The following is an 18,597-nucleotide window of genomic DNA, read 5'->3' on the forward strand; positions in this document are numbered from 1 at the left end:
TACTACTTCGCCTACCCTTCACATCACTAATGTTGATGCTATGTTGTCTTGCCTTTTCTAATTTTCTATGTTGTCTCTGTCTGACTGTCAGTTGTTGTGATGACCCCATTTGTTTTGTTTTGTCGAAATTGTTTGATAAAATTAAATTTTATCTAGTTGTATTGCAAAAAGGCAAAAAAGCTATTGCATATTCTCGTAAGAGAAAAAATATATCAAATGGTATAACACAAGAAATTAACAAGAACTCCACAAATCCAAAGGTACAAAAATAACAAAAAGCAGCTGTTCACAAAGTTATACTACTGAGGTATCTTTATTTTTTATCCGTTGGTGAATTTAATTTGAGTACCTAGCTCTTACCCTTCTCACCATATGCTTGTGTCCGTTATAAATTTAAATAAGGATGTATTTTTTACATAATGAATTGTTCCTGGCCATTTTTATATCACTCCACTTGAAACAGTTAGAAAGTTGGTACTTACATATTAGGTATGGCTCTTTTAATACATCTAATATTATGTAACTTTTGAAATTTAAGACAATATGGGTACATATGCATTCCCTGAAATAAATGACCATTACCATAATATATTACTTATAGTGAATCACTCTATTATTTTAAAGAATATAATAATTTTCAACAGCAAACAAACTTTTAGTATGTTTCACTCTAAAAGTATGTTTTACCTTTATGTTTCAGTTAAACATGTGTGACATGTTACAGACAGTAAAAGATGAGCTGAGGGATATAGAAAATGAGTGCTTTAATTCTGGTGTCCAGGATGAGCTTTATGAGTCTAAACCTTCCTTACTAACATTGCCAGTTGAAGTAAGTTAAACAAATATTATTTAAGTACATATATTGTAGTACCCTTCTCATAGTTTAAATATGTCCAGTTGGAATCCCCAAATCCGCTGCCGCTGGTCCAATGCCTTTTACTAAAATTAGGTCTGCAGTTTATGTATGCAAGAGTAGATTTAGGGGTTTTTTCCACTTTTAATATATGTTAAAGTTTGAATTAGTCTATGTGATACCTAATGATGAATGATTCAGCTCATACTTATACATAATAATACCAGACATGTATAAGTGTCAATGCCAACAAGTGCATCTGTATGTAAGCAAAGCAACATGCAATTGAGTTTACCTAACTTGGATCTGGGTCAAGTTTAAAGCAATATGCACTCCATCTATATACATATGAGATATTTTATAGCAGTAAAGGGCAAATAGACTAATATATATATTTTTTAATAAATCCCATAAACTTTTTTTGTCAAATTTACAGGTGTTTCTAAAAATATGCTCTTTCCTGGATGGAGATTATATTAGCAAAACTTTGAGGAATGTGTGCACCAGGTTTGAAGATATATTTGCTGACGAGGAGCTGTGGAAGTACTGGGCCAGCAGCAGAATGAAGTACCCGTTCCCCCCTTTGCCCAATTTAAAAATATGGGAGGAGAAGGAACCAAATTGGGAGGATGTGTTCGTTGACATTGACAAGGAATCTAAAAGATGGGTCAATGCTGAGGAAACCATGCGACATGTTGTCATCAAAGATGTTCATTTTGCATCAGTTGATACTGTGTTATTAGTTCGTGTAAGTATTTTTCTTTTGTGGGTATGGTGTGTCCCCACTCAAGTATAGACCCAAAAAAAAACCAGTAAAAACTGTGTTATTAGTTCATGTAAGTATTATTCTTTTGTGGGTATGCATATGGTGTGTCCCCACTCAAGTACATATAGACCCAAAAAAAAAACAATTAAAACCATCATATGAAAAAATGGCGACGACCGAATGGCGTAGTGGTTAGTGACCCTGACTACTGAGCCGAAGGTCCCGGGTTCGATTCCCGGCTGGGGCAGATATTTGTTTAAACACAGATATTTGTTCTCGGGTCTTGGATGTGCCCGTAAAATGGCAATAGGCCCGCCCCCTATTACATTGGGACTAACATGACACTCTGGCGAAAAGTGGGTGCATCAATGCACCTCTGCCTACCCCGCAAGGGAGTACATTAGTACAAGGCGTGAGTGTGTGTGTGTGTGTGTGTGTGAAAAAATGAAGTTAGATGTAATTTAAGTGGAAAATTATTCGAAATAATTTATAAATAGCATGTAAATAGATACAATTATCATGTAAAAAAACTTTTTGGTGATTATCTACTATACAAATATTGGTTTAATGCAGCATGATGGCATTTGGTCTTCTTTCATGATTCAAACATTATTAGTCTAACAATCTTACTTACTTACTCTTGAACTCATTGCATCGAAAATAGGTACCTTGAAACCGTCCAATATTTAACCATAGAGCGGAATGTAATAACTGCAGTATAAAATTTCAGAACGGCGAAGTGTGTATATCAGGCGGACGAGACCGCGGCCTAGCGCTGTGGGACGTGATGTCAGTGAGTCCGCAAGAGCAGAGCCAGGGCTGCCCCGCGACCACGGTGACCACCAGCAAGCCGCACGTCATGCGCTACGACGCGCACGCCGGCTGGGTGTGGGACCTCGCCGCTGACAACCCTGACGACGCCGGCGTGGTGTACTCCGCCTCCTGGGACAACACGGTGAAGGCGTGGGACCTGGCCACCGGACTCACTTGCGTTGAAACATTCAAGTATGTTAATTGCCGATAGAAATCAAAATGATCTTATTGTAATGGTTTTATAACTGACTGTATTTTTGGCTTCAGATGCGGTATGTCTGCGTTGTCAGTGGCGACGAGTGATAATATTGTCATGGCTGGATTGTACTCGAAAAACATACTGGGGTTTGATATTAGGGCCGGTCCCAACCCCATCACTTCGTACAAGACGCACAAAGGGCCGGTTCTCGCTTTAAACCACTTTGAGAATAAAATAGCCTCAGTCAGTGAAGACAGGACCTTGGCTGTGTACGACAGAGTGGCTGGGAAAGTTCTAGTCAGTGATTTGAAAATACCAATGGAAAAAGCGTTTCCTGTTTGTATTAGTTGGACTCCAACTGCCTTGTACATTGGGGACTCTAAGGGGGGTCTGCATCTAATAGACCCAGAAGCATTGAAATATGAAAGCACTCATCACATATGGCCTAAAGAAGAGAAGGAACCAACAAAGCCCTGTAAAATAACTGGATGTATACAAACATTGGGAAATTTGATATTGTGTTCTGACAAAGGAGAGATTAAATTCTTCCACAACTCATATCCACCAAGTGAATTCGCCACAGTCAAAACTGCAACACTGGATGTCACTCAGGTAAAGTTATTTGTTATTTCTGTTGATATCTCTATTGCGGGAACGCAATCCCCATCCACAGTGTACCCTGCATATTTGTACAATGATTATGATTTGAGTGTGACAATAGACATCATAGGGGCAGGATGCTGTATCAATGCTAAGTTGAGATTTCATTCAACATAGGCAAAATGATAAATTCATTAATTTGATATTTACAATAATTTTTTATTCTCTATTTCCAGCTACGTTATCAAAATGATGTGCTGGTTATTGGCACCTGTGATTCAGCTCTGGAGTTCTGGGTTCCCAAAGAGAAGTTTCCTGATTTTTGATGGTCTGATTTACATACACGAATAATGTGTAAAACTTTGCATGTAGGTATATTATGTACCACATACGTGTAGGTACGGCATTCTTAACTACATTAACATAAGATTTAGCTAAATTGGATGTATGATGAAATAGATTTATTAGATTCCATATTTTTACCCAACGCCCAGGTCTATCGCATGACTGTATGCTTGCAATCTTCTTATATATATTTTTCGTTGTTTTGAAAGAACATGCTCTCTTTTTTAATCATTTTATTGTATCAAATGGTATTGCAAATTATAGTGTAACCTTTGTTTAATATGAAAGTTACCGATCTAAACACACAACGCACATAACCATCATCCAGTAACTGTAAGCCACTGTAGAATATGGGTCTCTCCAAAATACTGGAAGTCGGTATTACTGGGCTTATCTTCCTAGCATGCCGGGATCGGGGAAAATACTCTATCTAAATGGAGACACAAATTATGTGTTGTATGGAAAATAAGCAGTATCACAAGGTGCTTTGTATTGTTTATTGAATGGATCTCATGTCATGTGTAACGCAACATAAATATGTTATTTTTAAAACATAGTAGGTTAAAATTACTTACGTTTTTTTTTTCAAAGACATTGTAACTTTGTATATGTTGTCCGTAACCATAATATAACGTATTTAATTAAAAATGCTTAAACTGTTCCCACATGGGAAGTTATTCAATTTACAGCATAGTGTGAGTTGTGAGTGTTGTGACCAACTTGGATTCTACTCCGCGTGTGTAGATTTTAATGCTTTCTGAAGTATTTTGTTTCCAATGTCATTCTTCCTACAACCTCCTATATCTAATGTAATGCATATTACATTACCTACTTATAAATTATTATTACCAGTAAGACACGTACCTAATACCTGTGTATTTACTCATTAATTACGCCTGACTGATAAATAATATTAATCGTAATTGATTGTTTTATACTAACTGTGATATTTAATATATGGCTATCAATTTAATTAAAAACAAAAGGTGGTTATGATTTTTTACAAATAAAATAAGGGCTTTATGGCTTTACACATTTTAATAAATAAATATAAAAGTAATTTATCTAATCTTTTTATGTTCAATAGAACCCCATGCTACAGACATAAGACCGATAGCCTATTAGAAGATACCTACCTAAACACAATGTAGGTGAGCAGGTACCACCTAGAGATGATTATTTTATCTCCATAAGTATAATAAATTTAATGTAACTACTTAGGGGCCGTCCATTAATCACGTGAGGCTCAAAAGGGGGGGGGGAGGGGGTACGGAAAACCTCACGAGGGGGGAGGGGGGGGTCTCGTTAGACATCACGTGTATTAATTTTTTGTGAAAAAGCGCTAGGTATTTCTGAACTGAAATTTTGAACGGCGCAAATTTTTTTAACGATTTGTAGTATGGCTTATATTTTTTCTAGACAAAAATATTCTTTAAATAGACTTCCAAAAAAATACACGTGATCCAGGCAGGGGGAGGGGGGGTAGTCCCAAACCTCACCAAATATCACCAGGGGGGAGGGGGGGGGGGGTAAAAAAATGAGAAAAACTACCTCACGTGATTAATGGACGGCCCCTTATAGGGAAGAATTGATTCAAAACTTAAGGTAGGAATAGACTTCTCTTTAATTTTGTTGGGTCTTCAATACTACTATAGTGCCACAATCTTATCTATTCCGGTGGTCAAAATGTGCAACTAACGAAACGTCATTGTCAAACGTCATTTCATACTCTGTCTGTGCGTTATTTGAGTTGTCAATTTCTGCGAAGAGGCTGACGCTACGTTATTTAATTTGTTTTGTGATTTTCTGGGTGAAATACTGCCAAAAGCGCTGTAATGTGATGCAAGAAAAGTAGTACTATATATATTGGCTTTTATGCAAGAAGAATAACATATAATATTATATAATAATTCCGTTTGAAAAATTGGAAGAACGAGTTGCAGCGGCTACAGGTTAGTGTTGCCAAATATGACTAATAATTTTACCCATACACTCCATGTAATATTATGAAATATTTCCCCGAGAGGCCCGTGCCCCAGCAGTGGGGACGGGATGGGTCGTGATACTCGTGATGAAAAGTATATAATCTTTATTTTTCCTTGATTACAGGTGTGAGGACATGATATGATACTTTAAATCTTCGGCAGTATGCCAAGAAGAATTTCGCGCACCTGCTGCCTTACTCCCAGCGATTAATAGTCGCTATCCAAAAAAGCCAATTAAAACTCAGTTGAAAAATTTAGGCCGATTCAGTTGGTACCACCACCTCGGTTTTGACTGAGCCGCGGACCAGGGACAACGTAGAAAATATATCAAGAAACGACTAGTGATTATTTTTGAAACGGTAGCCGAAGTAAGCCGATATCAGGCCGATGTTGCGTTCCGTATTTCAATAGAGGTGAAAGAAAGAGATGTCGCTCTATAAAATTGTATAAGATCTTGTGTTTTTTCTCGCTCTGACAAGGAAAAAATTGGTGTGCGTTCGAAGTAGTAGCGAAGCTTGAAATAAGAAATCCGGTAATCATCAGTCCATATTATGTTTTTATTTTTTCAATGTTAGTAAAATATTAATTAGAATACTTATTAAACACTAGGTTAAAGTCATCACTCATGCCATTTTTTACTTATTATTCACAAAAACTTAACTTTGTAAACGTTAAAATATGAAATTAGGGGCTTTTGAACGCATTCAAACTAAAAATCAAAATACTCTGTGAACCTGTGAAAACACTCCCTCAGTGTTGCCATTAGCGTACATTTTACACATTTGACGTACTATTTTAGCCTCCCATGTGTAATGTGTATATAATTGGTCCATGTAATGTACCATTTAAACTTAACTTCCAATATCATGATTATCATGTGTAAAATCTTTGTTTATGGACTATTTTACGTATTTTTTTTGGAATCGCAGCAAAAAAATTATTAACCACAATTAGTTACGATTTTGATTTTCTTGTATGATTATTTTCTCAACCAATATGATTATTACATGATTACAATGAGTATAAGTATATCATACATAAAACTGCGGGGTACCTACTCTGAAGGTTTTAGGACATTGTAACACTTTTTAAAATGCTATAATAAATATAGGTACGTTTCTCACGACTAAAATCTATTAAAATATAGTACTTCTGCTGACGAGCAGGTGCGAAAGAGCTGGAAAAGCTAAATTGAGTGATTTTAGTAAAAAAACAGCTCATGTACGGTTTTAACCCTAAATGTACGTTTTCAGCGCTGGATATGTGCGTTTTGAGAACTCCGTTGCGGCAACACTGCACTCCCTCCACTTCATTCATACAACATACAATAACAATGATAAAACAAAATTACAAATGGAATTTCCTTATTTAAATAGATATTTGTGCACTAAATACATAATAATATGACGTAAGTATAGTATTCTGATGGAGTGGTTAAGTTGCAGACTCAGATCGACTCGATTTATAAAATAGACCGATAAAATATTACGATAATTTGTTACAAAGTTATAGATATTAAACTATCAATCATTGTTTACAGAAAGAAGAAGAAGACGTTGCGTGTCACCGTATAGCCAAGGAAATATCTTGTGAAAGTTTTAACTCAAGGCGGAAATTTATTGAAAAAATACTCAACATAACCTACAATTACAGTGAAATACTGAAAATATCTTGTACCGTGATAATATTTCTGAATAATAAGTGCAAACCCATACTCTAAGATCGTGCTTTCAACCACATACTTAATACAATTCCATAATCATATCGAAATCCAAAAGTTCGTAAGTCGTAAGTGATCATAGTTTAGGTGTGTACTTATTAGACTCATGCATTGTAAACTCTATAAACGATTACTCGTAATGTATTAATCATATTAAAAGTTGAATGCGGCTGTTTTATTTTTTATTCTTTATGTTTAAAGCAGTTCTAAGAAAAAGCAGTAATAACTAGTAATAAGAGTTGTAACATTATGCATGGACCAAGTGTCTGCTTATGTAAAAACACAATGTTATCAGTAAACCCTGCTTTAAACATAAAAAATGTGTCTACCTAATCTTCATAAAGCAGATAATGCTAACACCCTGATTACACCACCAAGTAGAGCGGCCCGAGACAGTGTCCTCCGCTGAGCACTGTTAAATTGTGATCCACGGAATGGTTTAAAATCAGCCAAGAGTACTGTCTTGCCACTCTACTCAGTAGGTGATTACAATGGTATTACATTGCAACAGGTAAAAGTAAGTATACAGGGCCTCAAGTCTGCTAAGGAATGAGGAGGGTATGGTAGGTATCCATATTAGTGATGTAACGAATGTGTGTTTTTGAACATTCGCGAATGCGAATGCGAATGCGAATATCTCATTTCGATATTCGCGAATGCGAATGCGAATGCGAATATTCAGTTGGTGTTCAAATTTGGCACCATTTGTATGGTTTGCTGTTCTAGGCGCATTCCGAATCAGACTAGCCAATACTAGACGCAATTTTTTTTAAATAAAGTAGTTACACTTTTTGAATCGTCCGTAGTCGAGCTTGCTTCAGTGATCGCAACTGATCACTGAGGTTAAGCAACACATGGCACGGTCAGTGATTGGATGGGTGACCGATTTCAAGTGTTTTTTTTTTCTGGACACTTTCTTGCTTCGGACGGAACGTCAAGCCGTGGGTCCCGGTTGCTGCTTCGGCAGCAGTTGTTAAGCCTTCGGGCAGCTTGAAAACATCTGACAGTCGGGTTGCCCGCTTAGCTACCGCGTAGTGGACTAGGCCTAAACCCCTTCCTTCATTGGAAGGAGACCCGTGCCCCAGCAGTGGGACGTGATGGGTCGTGATGATGATGATGATGACACTTTATTTAGCCCCGTAACTGTTACGACACATTGTGCGGTACGGTTTCTGAGTGTGTAACGGTTCTCACACAATACAATAATAAGGATGACAGTGACACTGAACACGATTTCAGTGCGTATCCGAGCTCAGTCTCAATTTGGTTCCGACATTTGCCGAGCGGATACGAACTCATCCGACAGATTTATCATTATAAAAATAATACCAAATGATAAAGTAAAGACTGAAAATGTCATAAATAAAAAAAAATTAGAAACAAATAAAAAACCCGACTGCACGCTAAAAAGAAGAAAACAAGTCCCAATGTTAATGGAAAGTATCGTAGGCGAGGACCAGCTGAGGGTACGCCTACGATACTTTCCATTAACATTGGGACTTGTTTTCATCTTTTTAGCGTGCAGTCGGGTTTTTTGTTTGTTTATAATAATATTTTTTTATTTGTAACTTTTTAGTTGTTTTTATTTTATGAAATTTTACGTCTGTAGTCGGGTTTTAGTTCATAATCATTTTTTTTCAATAATGTTGGTGTTTTTATTTAAATAGCTACAATATGAATTATTTTGTAATGTGCAAATCAAGCCCTTTCATTTGATACCCCACACGGCATAGTTGGATTTTTTTTTTCGATCATCACGTTATGTCCTCTAGAGAGAGACATTTTAATATAACGTCACATAACGTATAACCATCGCGCCATCATACGCTTCTAACGATACCTCATACATCAAAATCTGTCTAGCCGTTTAGGCTACAGGAGGGAACAAAGAAACAGACAAACATACCTACATACATACAATCGAAAAACATTACCCTCCTCCTTCGGCATTCGGGTAATTAATTAAGAAGGTTACTTGTAATAAAAAGGTTATAAACGAATGGATTTTGATTTTGTTAACGTACCATTATTTTCAAATACTTAGTTATTTTCTAATTAATACTGACATTCGCAAGACATTCGCACAATTTTTTGCGAATGCGAATGCGAATATCCAAAAATATGCGAATATTCGCGAATGCGAATGCGAATGCGAATATTCGTTACATCACTAATCCATATATTAAAAGTACAACTTACAATGTTACTTATACAATTTCTTCCATGTTGCAATGTTATCATTGCCGGACTCTTAAGGAGGAATACTTCCTATCAAGCCTTTATAAATCAATAGTATCATGAATGACCTCTTAGTCAAGTGCAACATCAACATTTAAATAATGAAATGAAACATGGTTTTTGCTGTATTTTGTGTTTATTAAGTATCATATATTAAATCACATCACAATTATTATCAGTGTTCTGAAATATCAAGCATAAGCTTCTCTTCTATTAGCTAAAAAACTGCTTTCTGATTATCTGAAATAAGATAGAAATATAGATTAATAGTAATTCTATAGGTTAGGATATAATAATAATATATTGTACAGTCAGCCAAAGAGATATGTATGCCACCCCAACGCAAGCCCTTAGATATTATGACAATTGATAGGTAATATTTATGTAACATGAAAAATAAGGATAACTAATATTAAGGTAAGTAATACTTAAGTTAGTAAGTATTGATAAAATATTATTATTCCACCCATGAGGATTAAATTTTTGTTGCTGTGGTGGCATAAATATCTATTGCTGACTGTACTATCAAGGTATTGATACAACTTTATTTAGTAGATTTTCTATTCTATTCTATTCTGAGAGGTGGCGAAGCTCCTGTACGTGGCTCTCTTGAGTGGAACCTTTGTACATATCCCCTTAATTTTAGCTCAGCCAGCCTAGCTCTCGAGTAAAATGGAGCAGCAAGCCTGGGTGTTCCAATAGCTGAGATAGGCGTTCTGTTGGTCCAAGAATAGATAGTCTTGTTTCTGTAGTAGGTGGAGATTGAGCCAGCATAGGTATATTTTTTTAACTACAAAAGATACCCACCGCAGCACTACAGTTTAATCCTAAGGTACTTAGAAAACAGATGAATCAAATAATATTTTATAGATATAGAATCTAGATAAGCAAGCCAAGTAAATTATTTTTCATACTGTCAGTGCATCATAAAATTAAAGTGTTTGTGCTAGGGTAGTATTTCATATCTTTTTTGCTACAAATAAATTGAAATCAGCTTAAGTGACTTACTCAGTAGCAGAATGATATGCCAATTTAGTTTCTTATGTAGGTATTAACTTCATAAGATCTTAATACAACTTGTTGTTAAGTAGGTACTTCACATAGGCACTTGAATATTTAGTCTTGGTTATAAATTCCAGTCTGGAGCCAGTTGCAACACAGTAAAAACCTACAAATACCAAAATTCTGGTTAGTAGATATCATGGGGTTTAGGTTACAGACATTATGATAGTATAGGAAGGTTTATCTTATTATTATTATTATTAGTAGGTATATATTGTTAGCCACTGGACTTAGCTGGAGCGAGACCAGACATAGGTGGTTTAAACATAGATAGGTGGCAGATTTTATGACACCTCTGGGGTGCCATAGGACTACAACAATGGTAAAAGAAGGTTTGTCTTTGTTTTGAAGGATATTTCCTTTAAGGCTTCTTCTTCATGCCTTAAGAACATGAGAGTTAAGGCGGTCATCCACTGGCGAGGCGACGGTATAGATTGTTGGCTTGTCGAATCTCGTTGGTGATCCATTAGCGAACCAAACAGTCTACTCTCATCATTGGCAAAGTCGTGGCGTGCTTTTTGTAACATCGTTGGAGGTTTTTTAGACCGCGGACTTAGAGGTTATTGGAGGTTTTGCTCGCGAATGGATCACCGCCTTTAGTTGAAGAAACTTTTACATGTACCTCTATTATGTTCGTGGATACTCACCTTATTTGTTACGCTCAAATCAGCTAGTTTCATGAAGCTAAAGTCTTCAGTCAAATTGTCCGTCAACTCCTTTAAATATGCTTTAAATATCCAGGGAGACTGGTTTGCAATCCTCACGTATCCTCAGTTACTACTTTCACATCACTTTGTAGGTGTAATTACAGGCTCTTTTTCTTACAAAAATAGGAAAAATTAGCCATTGTAATGGCTTTGCGTTGCAAGAATAGGAACTTTTTTCAAAGAGGCGTTGAGTCGCAACTTTGACATATAATCTACTCTGTGTGATGAGCTCATGATGAGCTCGTGGTGCGAATTTCTAGCTTAGTAACGCTATAATTTTCACTGAACGGTTTGCGTGACGTCATAACACAATGAGCCGCAAAAATGTGCGGTGGGAGTACGATATTAGCGATTTTGTTGAAATCGATTCAGCCACTCATCGCTGGGAGTAAGGCTGCTGCAGCGATTTTAGACGAAATAATGATGATTTATGACATGTCATTGTTTTCCCAACCTATCAAGAGTTGGCTGAAAGAAATTGCTTTTTGGCAATTAGCCTTTGGAAGGAGACCCGTGCCCCAGCAGTGGGGACGTGATGGGTCGAGATGATGATGATGATGAATTAGCCTTTGCACACTGTCTGAATTTCTTTTAATTGTATGCTCTTGTTTCTTGTTACTTTAGAAAATGTAAAATAAAGTGTTCAAAAATAATACTTAATTAATAGTTTTTTTTTAAGTCTATCTATCTCGTTATTCCCACGACCCACATATATATTACCTATACCATTGTAATCTAGATTTAATCTCCTATATTAGAAGCAGAACATAATCAGAACTAATTTTATTTCTGTTCGCCGTGGACAAATTTTCCATACAACAAATGTCGTTTGATATATTATATCCACTTTCATTTACTATCGACCCTATATTTTGATTTATCTATACCTATTTATGAATGTACCTAATTATAACAATAGGTAATAGCAGAAATGCATTGTCGTTTAAACCAAAAATAGGCAAAATTTAATCGATGGCATCACTGGATTCTTTCAATGCGACGTCGCCACCGGAACAGATAAGATTGTGGCACTATACTTTGAAAGAACAAATTAGCAAATAACTATGTTTGTAGAATTTTGAAGATAACTACGACGTAATCGTAGCAACTAAAATGACTTGCCATTACGTAACATTAAAACAATTCAAATGGAACAAGGGTAGGTATTCTATTAAATATTATCGGTGGGGGTATAAGTACCCACCTGGCTCTCTCGAGTGGAACCTTTGCGCATATCCCCAAGGACTTTAAACTGCCTTTCTAAGCTTGGACCTTTCCCACCACACTGGTTGACTGCGGGTTGGTGGGTTGACATACCTAACTAGATGTGCTAAATCTAGATATGCACGTTTCCTCACGATGTTTCCCTTCAAGTGTAGGCTTCAATGACTTAATAAGATGCTATGACGCCCTTTCTACCATGGAAATCAAGAAAACGATAATCTGTGCTTTTCCCTATTCCGCTTCACGGTCTCATAAGCAGAACACTCAGATACATGAGTTAAATATGTTGATATTTAACATGACATTTGGTCATAGGGAACAGATGATGTATTTCGATACAAATAAATTTATTCACAATTTTATTTTGACCAAGAGTACATTATTTGTACCTAAGTTTTATAAGCGACAGATAGCTAAATTGTTAGCTTACAATATTTATGACCCTGTTATAAGTAGTATAACAGAAGTAGGACCAACTGATACGATAGTTAGTAGTAATACTAATGTAAATTTAAACTGCCATGCACGACAAGAGATGAGCAACTGAGAGTTGTACACCAGAATATTCAGGGGCTTTCTCGCAAACTTCTAATGCTAGAGTTATTTTTAGAACAATACGACATAGACATAATTTGTATTACTGAGCATCACCTTAAAAATGATGACATGAATTTTAATGTAAAAAATTACAATGTTATTAGCTCATTTAATAGGAAATCGTTAGATAAAGGAGGATCATTAATATTTGTAAAGAAAAATTTAAAATGTAAGGATAGGAAAGATATTGTAAAATTATCGGTCGAAAGAATAGCTGAACTAGCTTGTGTTGAGATGGACAAGTATATAATTTTAAGCGTGTACAGGCCCCCCTCTTCTGACTATAAAGTATTTGAGAAAGTGATGGAGGATAGTCTTACCATCTTATCTAAGAGCTCAAAACAAGTGGTCGTGGTGGGAGATTTTAATATTGATTTATTAGTTGAGACTTCTATGAAATGTTGTATAATTAATTTGTTCAAGTCATATAAGTAATTTAAGTAATGTCTTCCTGGAACCTACCAGAATTACTCCCACCTCAGCCACTTGTATTGACAATATTTACTGTAATTGTGATTTTACTAATCATTCTGTAATCAATTGTTTACCATCCGACCACAGTGGGCAAATTATTACGTTTCCTTGTACTTTTGAACGTAAGTCAGCCACTTTCAAGTTCAGACCAGTAACATCATACAGAATTGATAAGTTTAAATCTCGATTGAACAGTAAACTTGGCTACTGTAGAAGCTCTGAAAGAAATCCCAATGATGCCTTTAAGGAAATATTTCAAGGTTTGTCTCAAGAATTTGAAAACGTGTTCACTAAGAAAGAAGTAAGTAGATGTTAATTGTAAACTAAGTCTTAATGACTGGGCAACATCGGGAATTTATAAGAGCAGACGTAAATTATATGATCTCTATGAACAGCGTACATTTACTCATGACGATAACTTTAGAGATTATGTAAAGAAATATACAAAGATATTCAAAGCCGTTTGCCACCAAGCTAAATCAGATTATATAAATAGAAAGATTAAAAACTCTAATAACAAGATTAAAACCGTATGGAATATCATTAATACTGAAACGGGGAAGAATAAACCACGTGATTTAAATTTTGAACTTAAAATTAATGATAAAATTGTTTCATCTAGTGAAGAAGTGGCTTCCGTCTTTGAAGATTTTTTCCGTAGTATACCGATAGCTACAACTGAGAACCTTGATTCATCTTGCGCTGAAGCTGAACGTTTGCTAAGAGGGAATGCACCGACTTGCGATCTCGACTTTCAATTTCATGGTATATAAATACACAGACTATAATTACCACTTATAAAGAATTAAATTTGATACCCCATTTACACTCTCGCACGAGTGGCGAGGCGAGCGACAAGGCGAGGGGCGAGGCGCGAGTGTGAACAGACGCTCGTGGCTCGCCTCCTCGCTCGCCTCGCCACTCGCGGCGCTCGCGTCCGGAGCGGTTTTTGGGGCACGAGTCAAAGGAGCTCGCGTCGAGCTCGCATCGCACGCGTGCGGGTGTTTACACTCTCGCGTCCGCTTCATTCTGGCTTCTACATCGTGCCGCGCAGGTTGTGTTCGTCGTCGTATAATTATAACGTAGTGTTTTTTCCTCAGTTGTATAATAGATTGGTCGCAAGACGAAACATTTAATTTCATATAAGTAAATATTTCAATAAAATAATAAAAAAAAACTAAAACGTAAGAAATAAAAGCAGTACTTACCTGCTTAGATATATTAGTACTGTCACATAGAATAGGTCTAAACCATGTCTAAACCTTAAATTATTTCTAATGAAAGTCGTTGGTTGACGTTTTTAAACAGACTATTTTATTCAAGTATACACATAGACAATACATAGACAATAGATACAAGCTTCACCTTGTAGGCGCTATTACCTATATTTTGATAACACTTTAACACCCCCACTTTATCAAAATAACAAAATTTTCAGCAAATTACAAACAGTGGGGAGGCAAAACTACACATAAACTTAACATTTCAACATACAATGATAAACAAAGTATTCAGCTCTGTCTTGGCTATTCTAAATTAACAATTCCAAGATCTTTCATAAATTTATAATGTTTAATACCTGGCAAACCTTTAGTTAGCAAGTCAGCGGGCATGTTAGCTGTTGACAAATACCTAGCTTCAATTAATTCATTTCTTAAAACATCTCTTATGAAATGGTACCTAACATCTATATGTTTGGACCGCTTATGTGACTGATCATTGTTTGCCAACTTTAATGCTCTCTGGCTATCATTATACATAACAATTTTAGTACTAGAACCAATTATTTCAAGTTCTAATTTCTGTAAATATATCGCTTCACGACATGCCTCCGACAAAGCCATATATTCTGCCTCACAGCTACCTATGCCTAATCACTGGACTGAAAGTCTCTTGGTAATCAATACCAGCCTTCTGGGTAAAACCCTTGGCCACAAGCCGTGCACGATATCTCACTTTATTGTCTGGATCATATTTCTTTTTAAACACCCACTTGCACTGCACTACACTCGCGTTGCTGGGAGTATCGTCGACAACTTCCCACGCTTGATTGTCTTCAAATGACTGCAGCTCCTCTGCCATAGCCTGCAACCACATCTGTCGCTCTGGCCCACTGATAGCCTCTGCATATGTCAGTTCGTCATCTCCTGTTGTAGCACACATGTTAGCGAAACCATATCTATCTGGCTTTCTCCTTTGTCGCTTCTCTACTACTGGTACTTCTTGAACCGGTGTAGCAGGTATCTCTGAAGCTTTTTCTGTATCCTGCGGCACTGAACTGTCTTGTCTTATGTTCAGATCTTCTGCACAAGATTCTGACTCTATGTTTTCTGCCTCAACATTCAAGTTATCTGATTCAGAAGAACTTGAGTCATTCAAAGGTCCCAGTTTCACCACAGATTCCTCTTCTAATTCCCCCACTGAATCTGTGCTCTCTAGGGAAACAGTCACTGTATCTGGACTCTTGGGTTTCTCTTGAATAACAACATCTCTACTTGTAGAAACTTGGTTATTTACTGGGTTATATATTCGATAGCCCTTGACATTTTCACAATAACCAACAAGTAGGGTAAACATTGGTGAAATTGGCCACCCCCAATAACTGGCCACACAGCTTTTTATTCGCCTAAAATAAGAAACACGATGACAGCACGCCATCTGTTACAGCTTGACACTAACCATTAGTAAGCTGTCGTTCATTTTAGTTCACACTCATTCCGCTTGAAGGATTGGTCTTCAAAATACCCGCAATTTTCTGACAGTCGGCGACAGTGCGTCTGATAAAATGGTTGTGCGCTAAGAAAACGTTAAGCGAAGACATTATTTCGAGAGGCGATATTTTTTGTCCCCAGCTTCTGTGAGTGACTTTAAATAGTGACAACGATAGATTATGAGCTAAGCAATCATAATTTGTACTGATTTAATCCCTAATTTGATTTTTTATTGCATTTTTCGACTTGGCCAGTTACTGGTTCCAGTTTTATAGTATTTTTAGTAACTGGCCCCCCTATGCCAGTTACCCCAATTTGCTACTTGCAAGTAAATTAACTTAAAATACAGCTTATTACCTTGGTTTTAAATAGCATTTTCTGTGGTATAAATTTTGTAAAAATCGTTCAATATTTAGTAGTAACTGGCATAGGTATTCTAGTGGCCAGTTACTACATGGCCAGTTACTGAGAACTATTTTATGTTTCAGGATATATGCTAAAATCTCTTCAAGATAATGGTGGCCCAGCACACAAACAGTCTTCACTATTTGAACTGTATCCTAGTCAATATCCGTAGTGGTTAGCAGCGATTCGAATCAGCTCTGTTGTTCTCTTTGGAAGCTGGTGTTGCCATGCCAACTTCAATTTGGTGCAGCGTGGGACGAAGGGCCTGCTTCATCAGTCGTCTTCTCTCCAGCTTGAAGTTGATATTCAGAGTGCCTCCAAGGAGTCGGTGATCACTCCCAGTTTAAAATCTATTGATCACTGAGGCATCTCTGAATATGTGCCGCTTGTCAGTCATAATTAAGTCGATTTCATTTTTCGTCCTACACCATCGGGGCTTGACCATGTTCACTTCCTCCGGGGATGTTTCTCATAGAAAGAATTCATCAAGTACAGCCCATTCTGGTCTGTCTCATTCGAGGAAGTCAACAAGAATTTGCCCTCTCCGATTTCTGCTACTAAAGCCATAGGGTCCTACCCTCAATTCTTTGCATTCTTGTACTCCCACTTTGGCGTTGAAGTCCCCCATCACAATGGTGTATTGGGTCTTAGCAGTACACTTGATAGCCCTAGAGATATCTTCGTAACTATACTCCTTCGACTTCTGTGTCAGAGTGTGTCGAGGTTGGTGCATATACCTGTCTGTACGACCTTCAAGGAATCCTTCTCGGATAGTTTAAGTACAAGGTACGCTACCAGATTCGACACACTACTGATCTCCACTACGTTGCTGACAAGGGTCTTGTTGACAAGAAATCCTACGCCACCTTGGGACAGTTGGTTACCCTCCCGACGGTAGAGCATGTGGCCAGACTTCAGGGTTATCGTGTCCCTCTCTAAGGATTTCCGATAGCCCTATTCTATTCTGTGTGGGGGTGTCAGTGCCTGCACCTGGCTCCCTCGAATGGAACCTTTGTGCATATCCCCAAGGTCTAAACTGCCTTTCTAAGCTTGGACCATTTCCCACCATGCTGGCATTCCACTGCGGGTTGGTGGGATCACATAATCTAGATGTGCAAAATCTAGACATGCAGGTTTCCTCACGATGTTTTCCTTCACCGTAAGAGTGATGGTATACATTGTACTTAAGTCAAAAGAACTAATTGGTACATGTCAGCACCGGGATTCGAACCCGCATCTCTGGCGTGAGAAGCGGGCGCTTACCCGACTGAGCTACCACCGCTCTCCGATAGCCCTAAGATGTCCTTATTTTTTTGCGCAGCTCTACCTCGTGTTACACCATCTTCTCGTCCTCTCTAAGTGTATGTGCGTTGTATGTAGCAAGTTGTATTTAATACAATCTTAAAATTAGTTCAAAAAGAAGCTAAGATTTAAGGATTTGACTTAATATAAACTTGAAATAATTCAATATGATTGTTAATAAAGATTTGCGATGATTTAAAGATAAGAAACTTATTTTTGTCATAATAATATGTGAATTGTGACGTTGTTACACTAATTACATTGAAGGGGTATTGAATTGTAGAAGTGTTTTTGTTTTTATATTAAATTTTGTTAGAAAATCCTTCCTTCATTGGAAGGAAACCCGTGCCCCGGCAGGTGGGGACGTAATGATGATGATGAAATGTTTATTTGTTAAGAAATATAAGGTATTTCTCATTATTAAGTGTTAACACATATACTACGTCATAACACATTAATTATAATAGGTTTTTTACAATGTTTGCAGTAGTTATAAGGTTAAAACTTGTCATTTTAGTTAATTATATTAGGTGGCCAGTTACTGCAAAATAAGGGGGCCAGTTACTAAAATTTGTGGCCAGTTACTACACAAAAGT

At 36.9% G+C, this 18,597-nt stretch overlaps 1 protein-coding gene and 2 long non-coding RNA genes across 4 annotated transcripts; 2 read left to right on the forward strand and 1 right to left on the reverse strand.

Annotated features, from left to right (window-relative positions):
- The first annotated feature begins 79 nt into the window (after positions 1–79).
- Positions 80–4,640, forward strand: LOC105392114 (F-box/WD repeat-containing protein 9). Of its 2 annotated transcripts, none has more exons than XM_038112858.2 (6): positions 80–307; positions 701–829; positions 1,290–1,601; positions 2,350–2,624; positions 2,700–3,243; positions 3,468–4,640. In XM_038112858.2, the coding sequence occupies exons 2-6, from the start codon at positions 707–709 to the stop codon at positions 3,555–3,557; spliced, it is 1,344 nt and encodes a 447-aa protein (XP_037968786.2). In that variant the 5' UTR covers positions 80–307; positions 701–706; the 3' UTR covers positions 3,558–4,640. The 2 variants fall into 2 exon arrangements, with proteins under 2 accessions (XP_037968786.2, XP_037968787.2); XM_038112859.2 differs by having other exon boundaries at positions 80–260.
- Positions 4,641–5,749: 1,109 nt separating this feature from the next.
- Positions 5,750–7,446, forward strand: LOC125491444. Its single transcript, XR_007268309.1, has 2 exons — positions 5,750–6,969; positions 7,102–7,446. It is a non-coding gene; the product is annotated as an uncharacterized LOC125491444 (long non-coding RNA).
- A 2,190-nt stretch (positions 7,447–9,636) lies between these two features.
- LOC125491451 lies at positions 9,637–11,685 on the reverse strand. Its single transcript, XR_007268314.1, has 3 exons — positions 11,229–11,685; positions 10,528–10,687; positions 9,637–9,759 (listed from the first exon to the last, which is right to left on the reverse strand). It is a non-coding gene; the product is annotated as an uncharacterized LOC125491451 (long non-coding RNA).
- Between the last annotated feature and the right edge of the window lie 6,912 nt (positions 11,686–18,597).

This window comes from Plutella xylostella, chromosome 5, assembly GCF_932276165.1.
Source record: "Plutella xylostella chromosome 5, ilPluXylo3.1, whole genome shotgun sequence".
Classification (NCBI taxonomy): domain Eukaryota; kingdom Metazoa; phylum Arthropoda; class Insecta; order Lepidoptera; family Plutellidae; genus Plutella; species Plutella xylostella.

Coding starts and splice junctions, on each gene's coding strand:
- LOC105392114 (XM_038112858.2), top strand. CDS start 707: ATGTGTGACATGTTACAGACAGTAAAAGATGAGCTGAGGGATATAGAA. Junction 830..1,289: donor TACTAACATTGCCAGTTGAA/GTAAGTTAAACA, acceptor TCAAATTTACAG/GTGTTTCTAAAAATATGCTC. Junction 1,602..2,349: donor ATACTGTGTTATTAGTTCGT/GTAAGTATTTTT, acceptor ATAAAATTTCAG/AACGGCGAAGTGTGTATATC.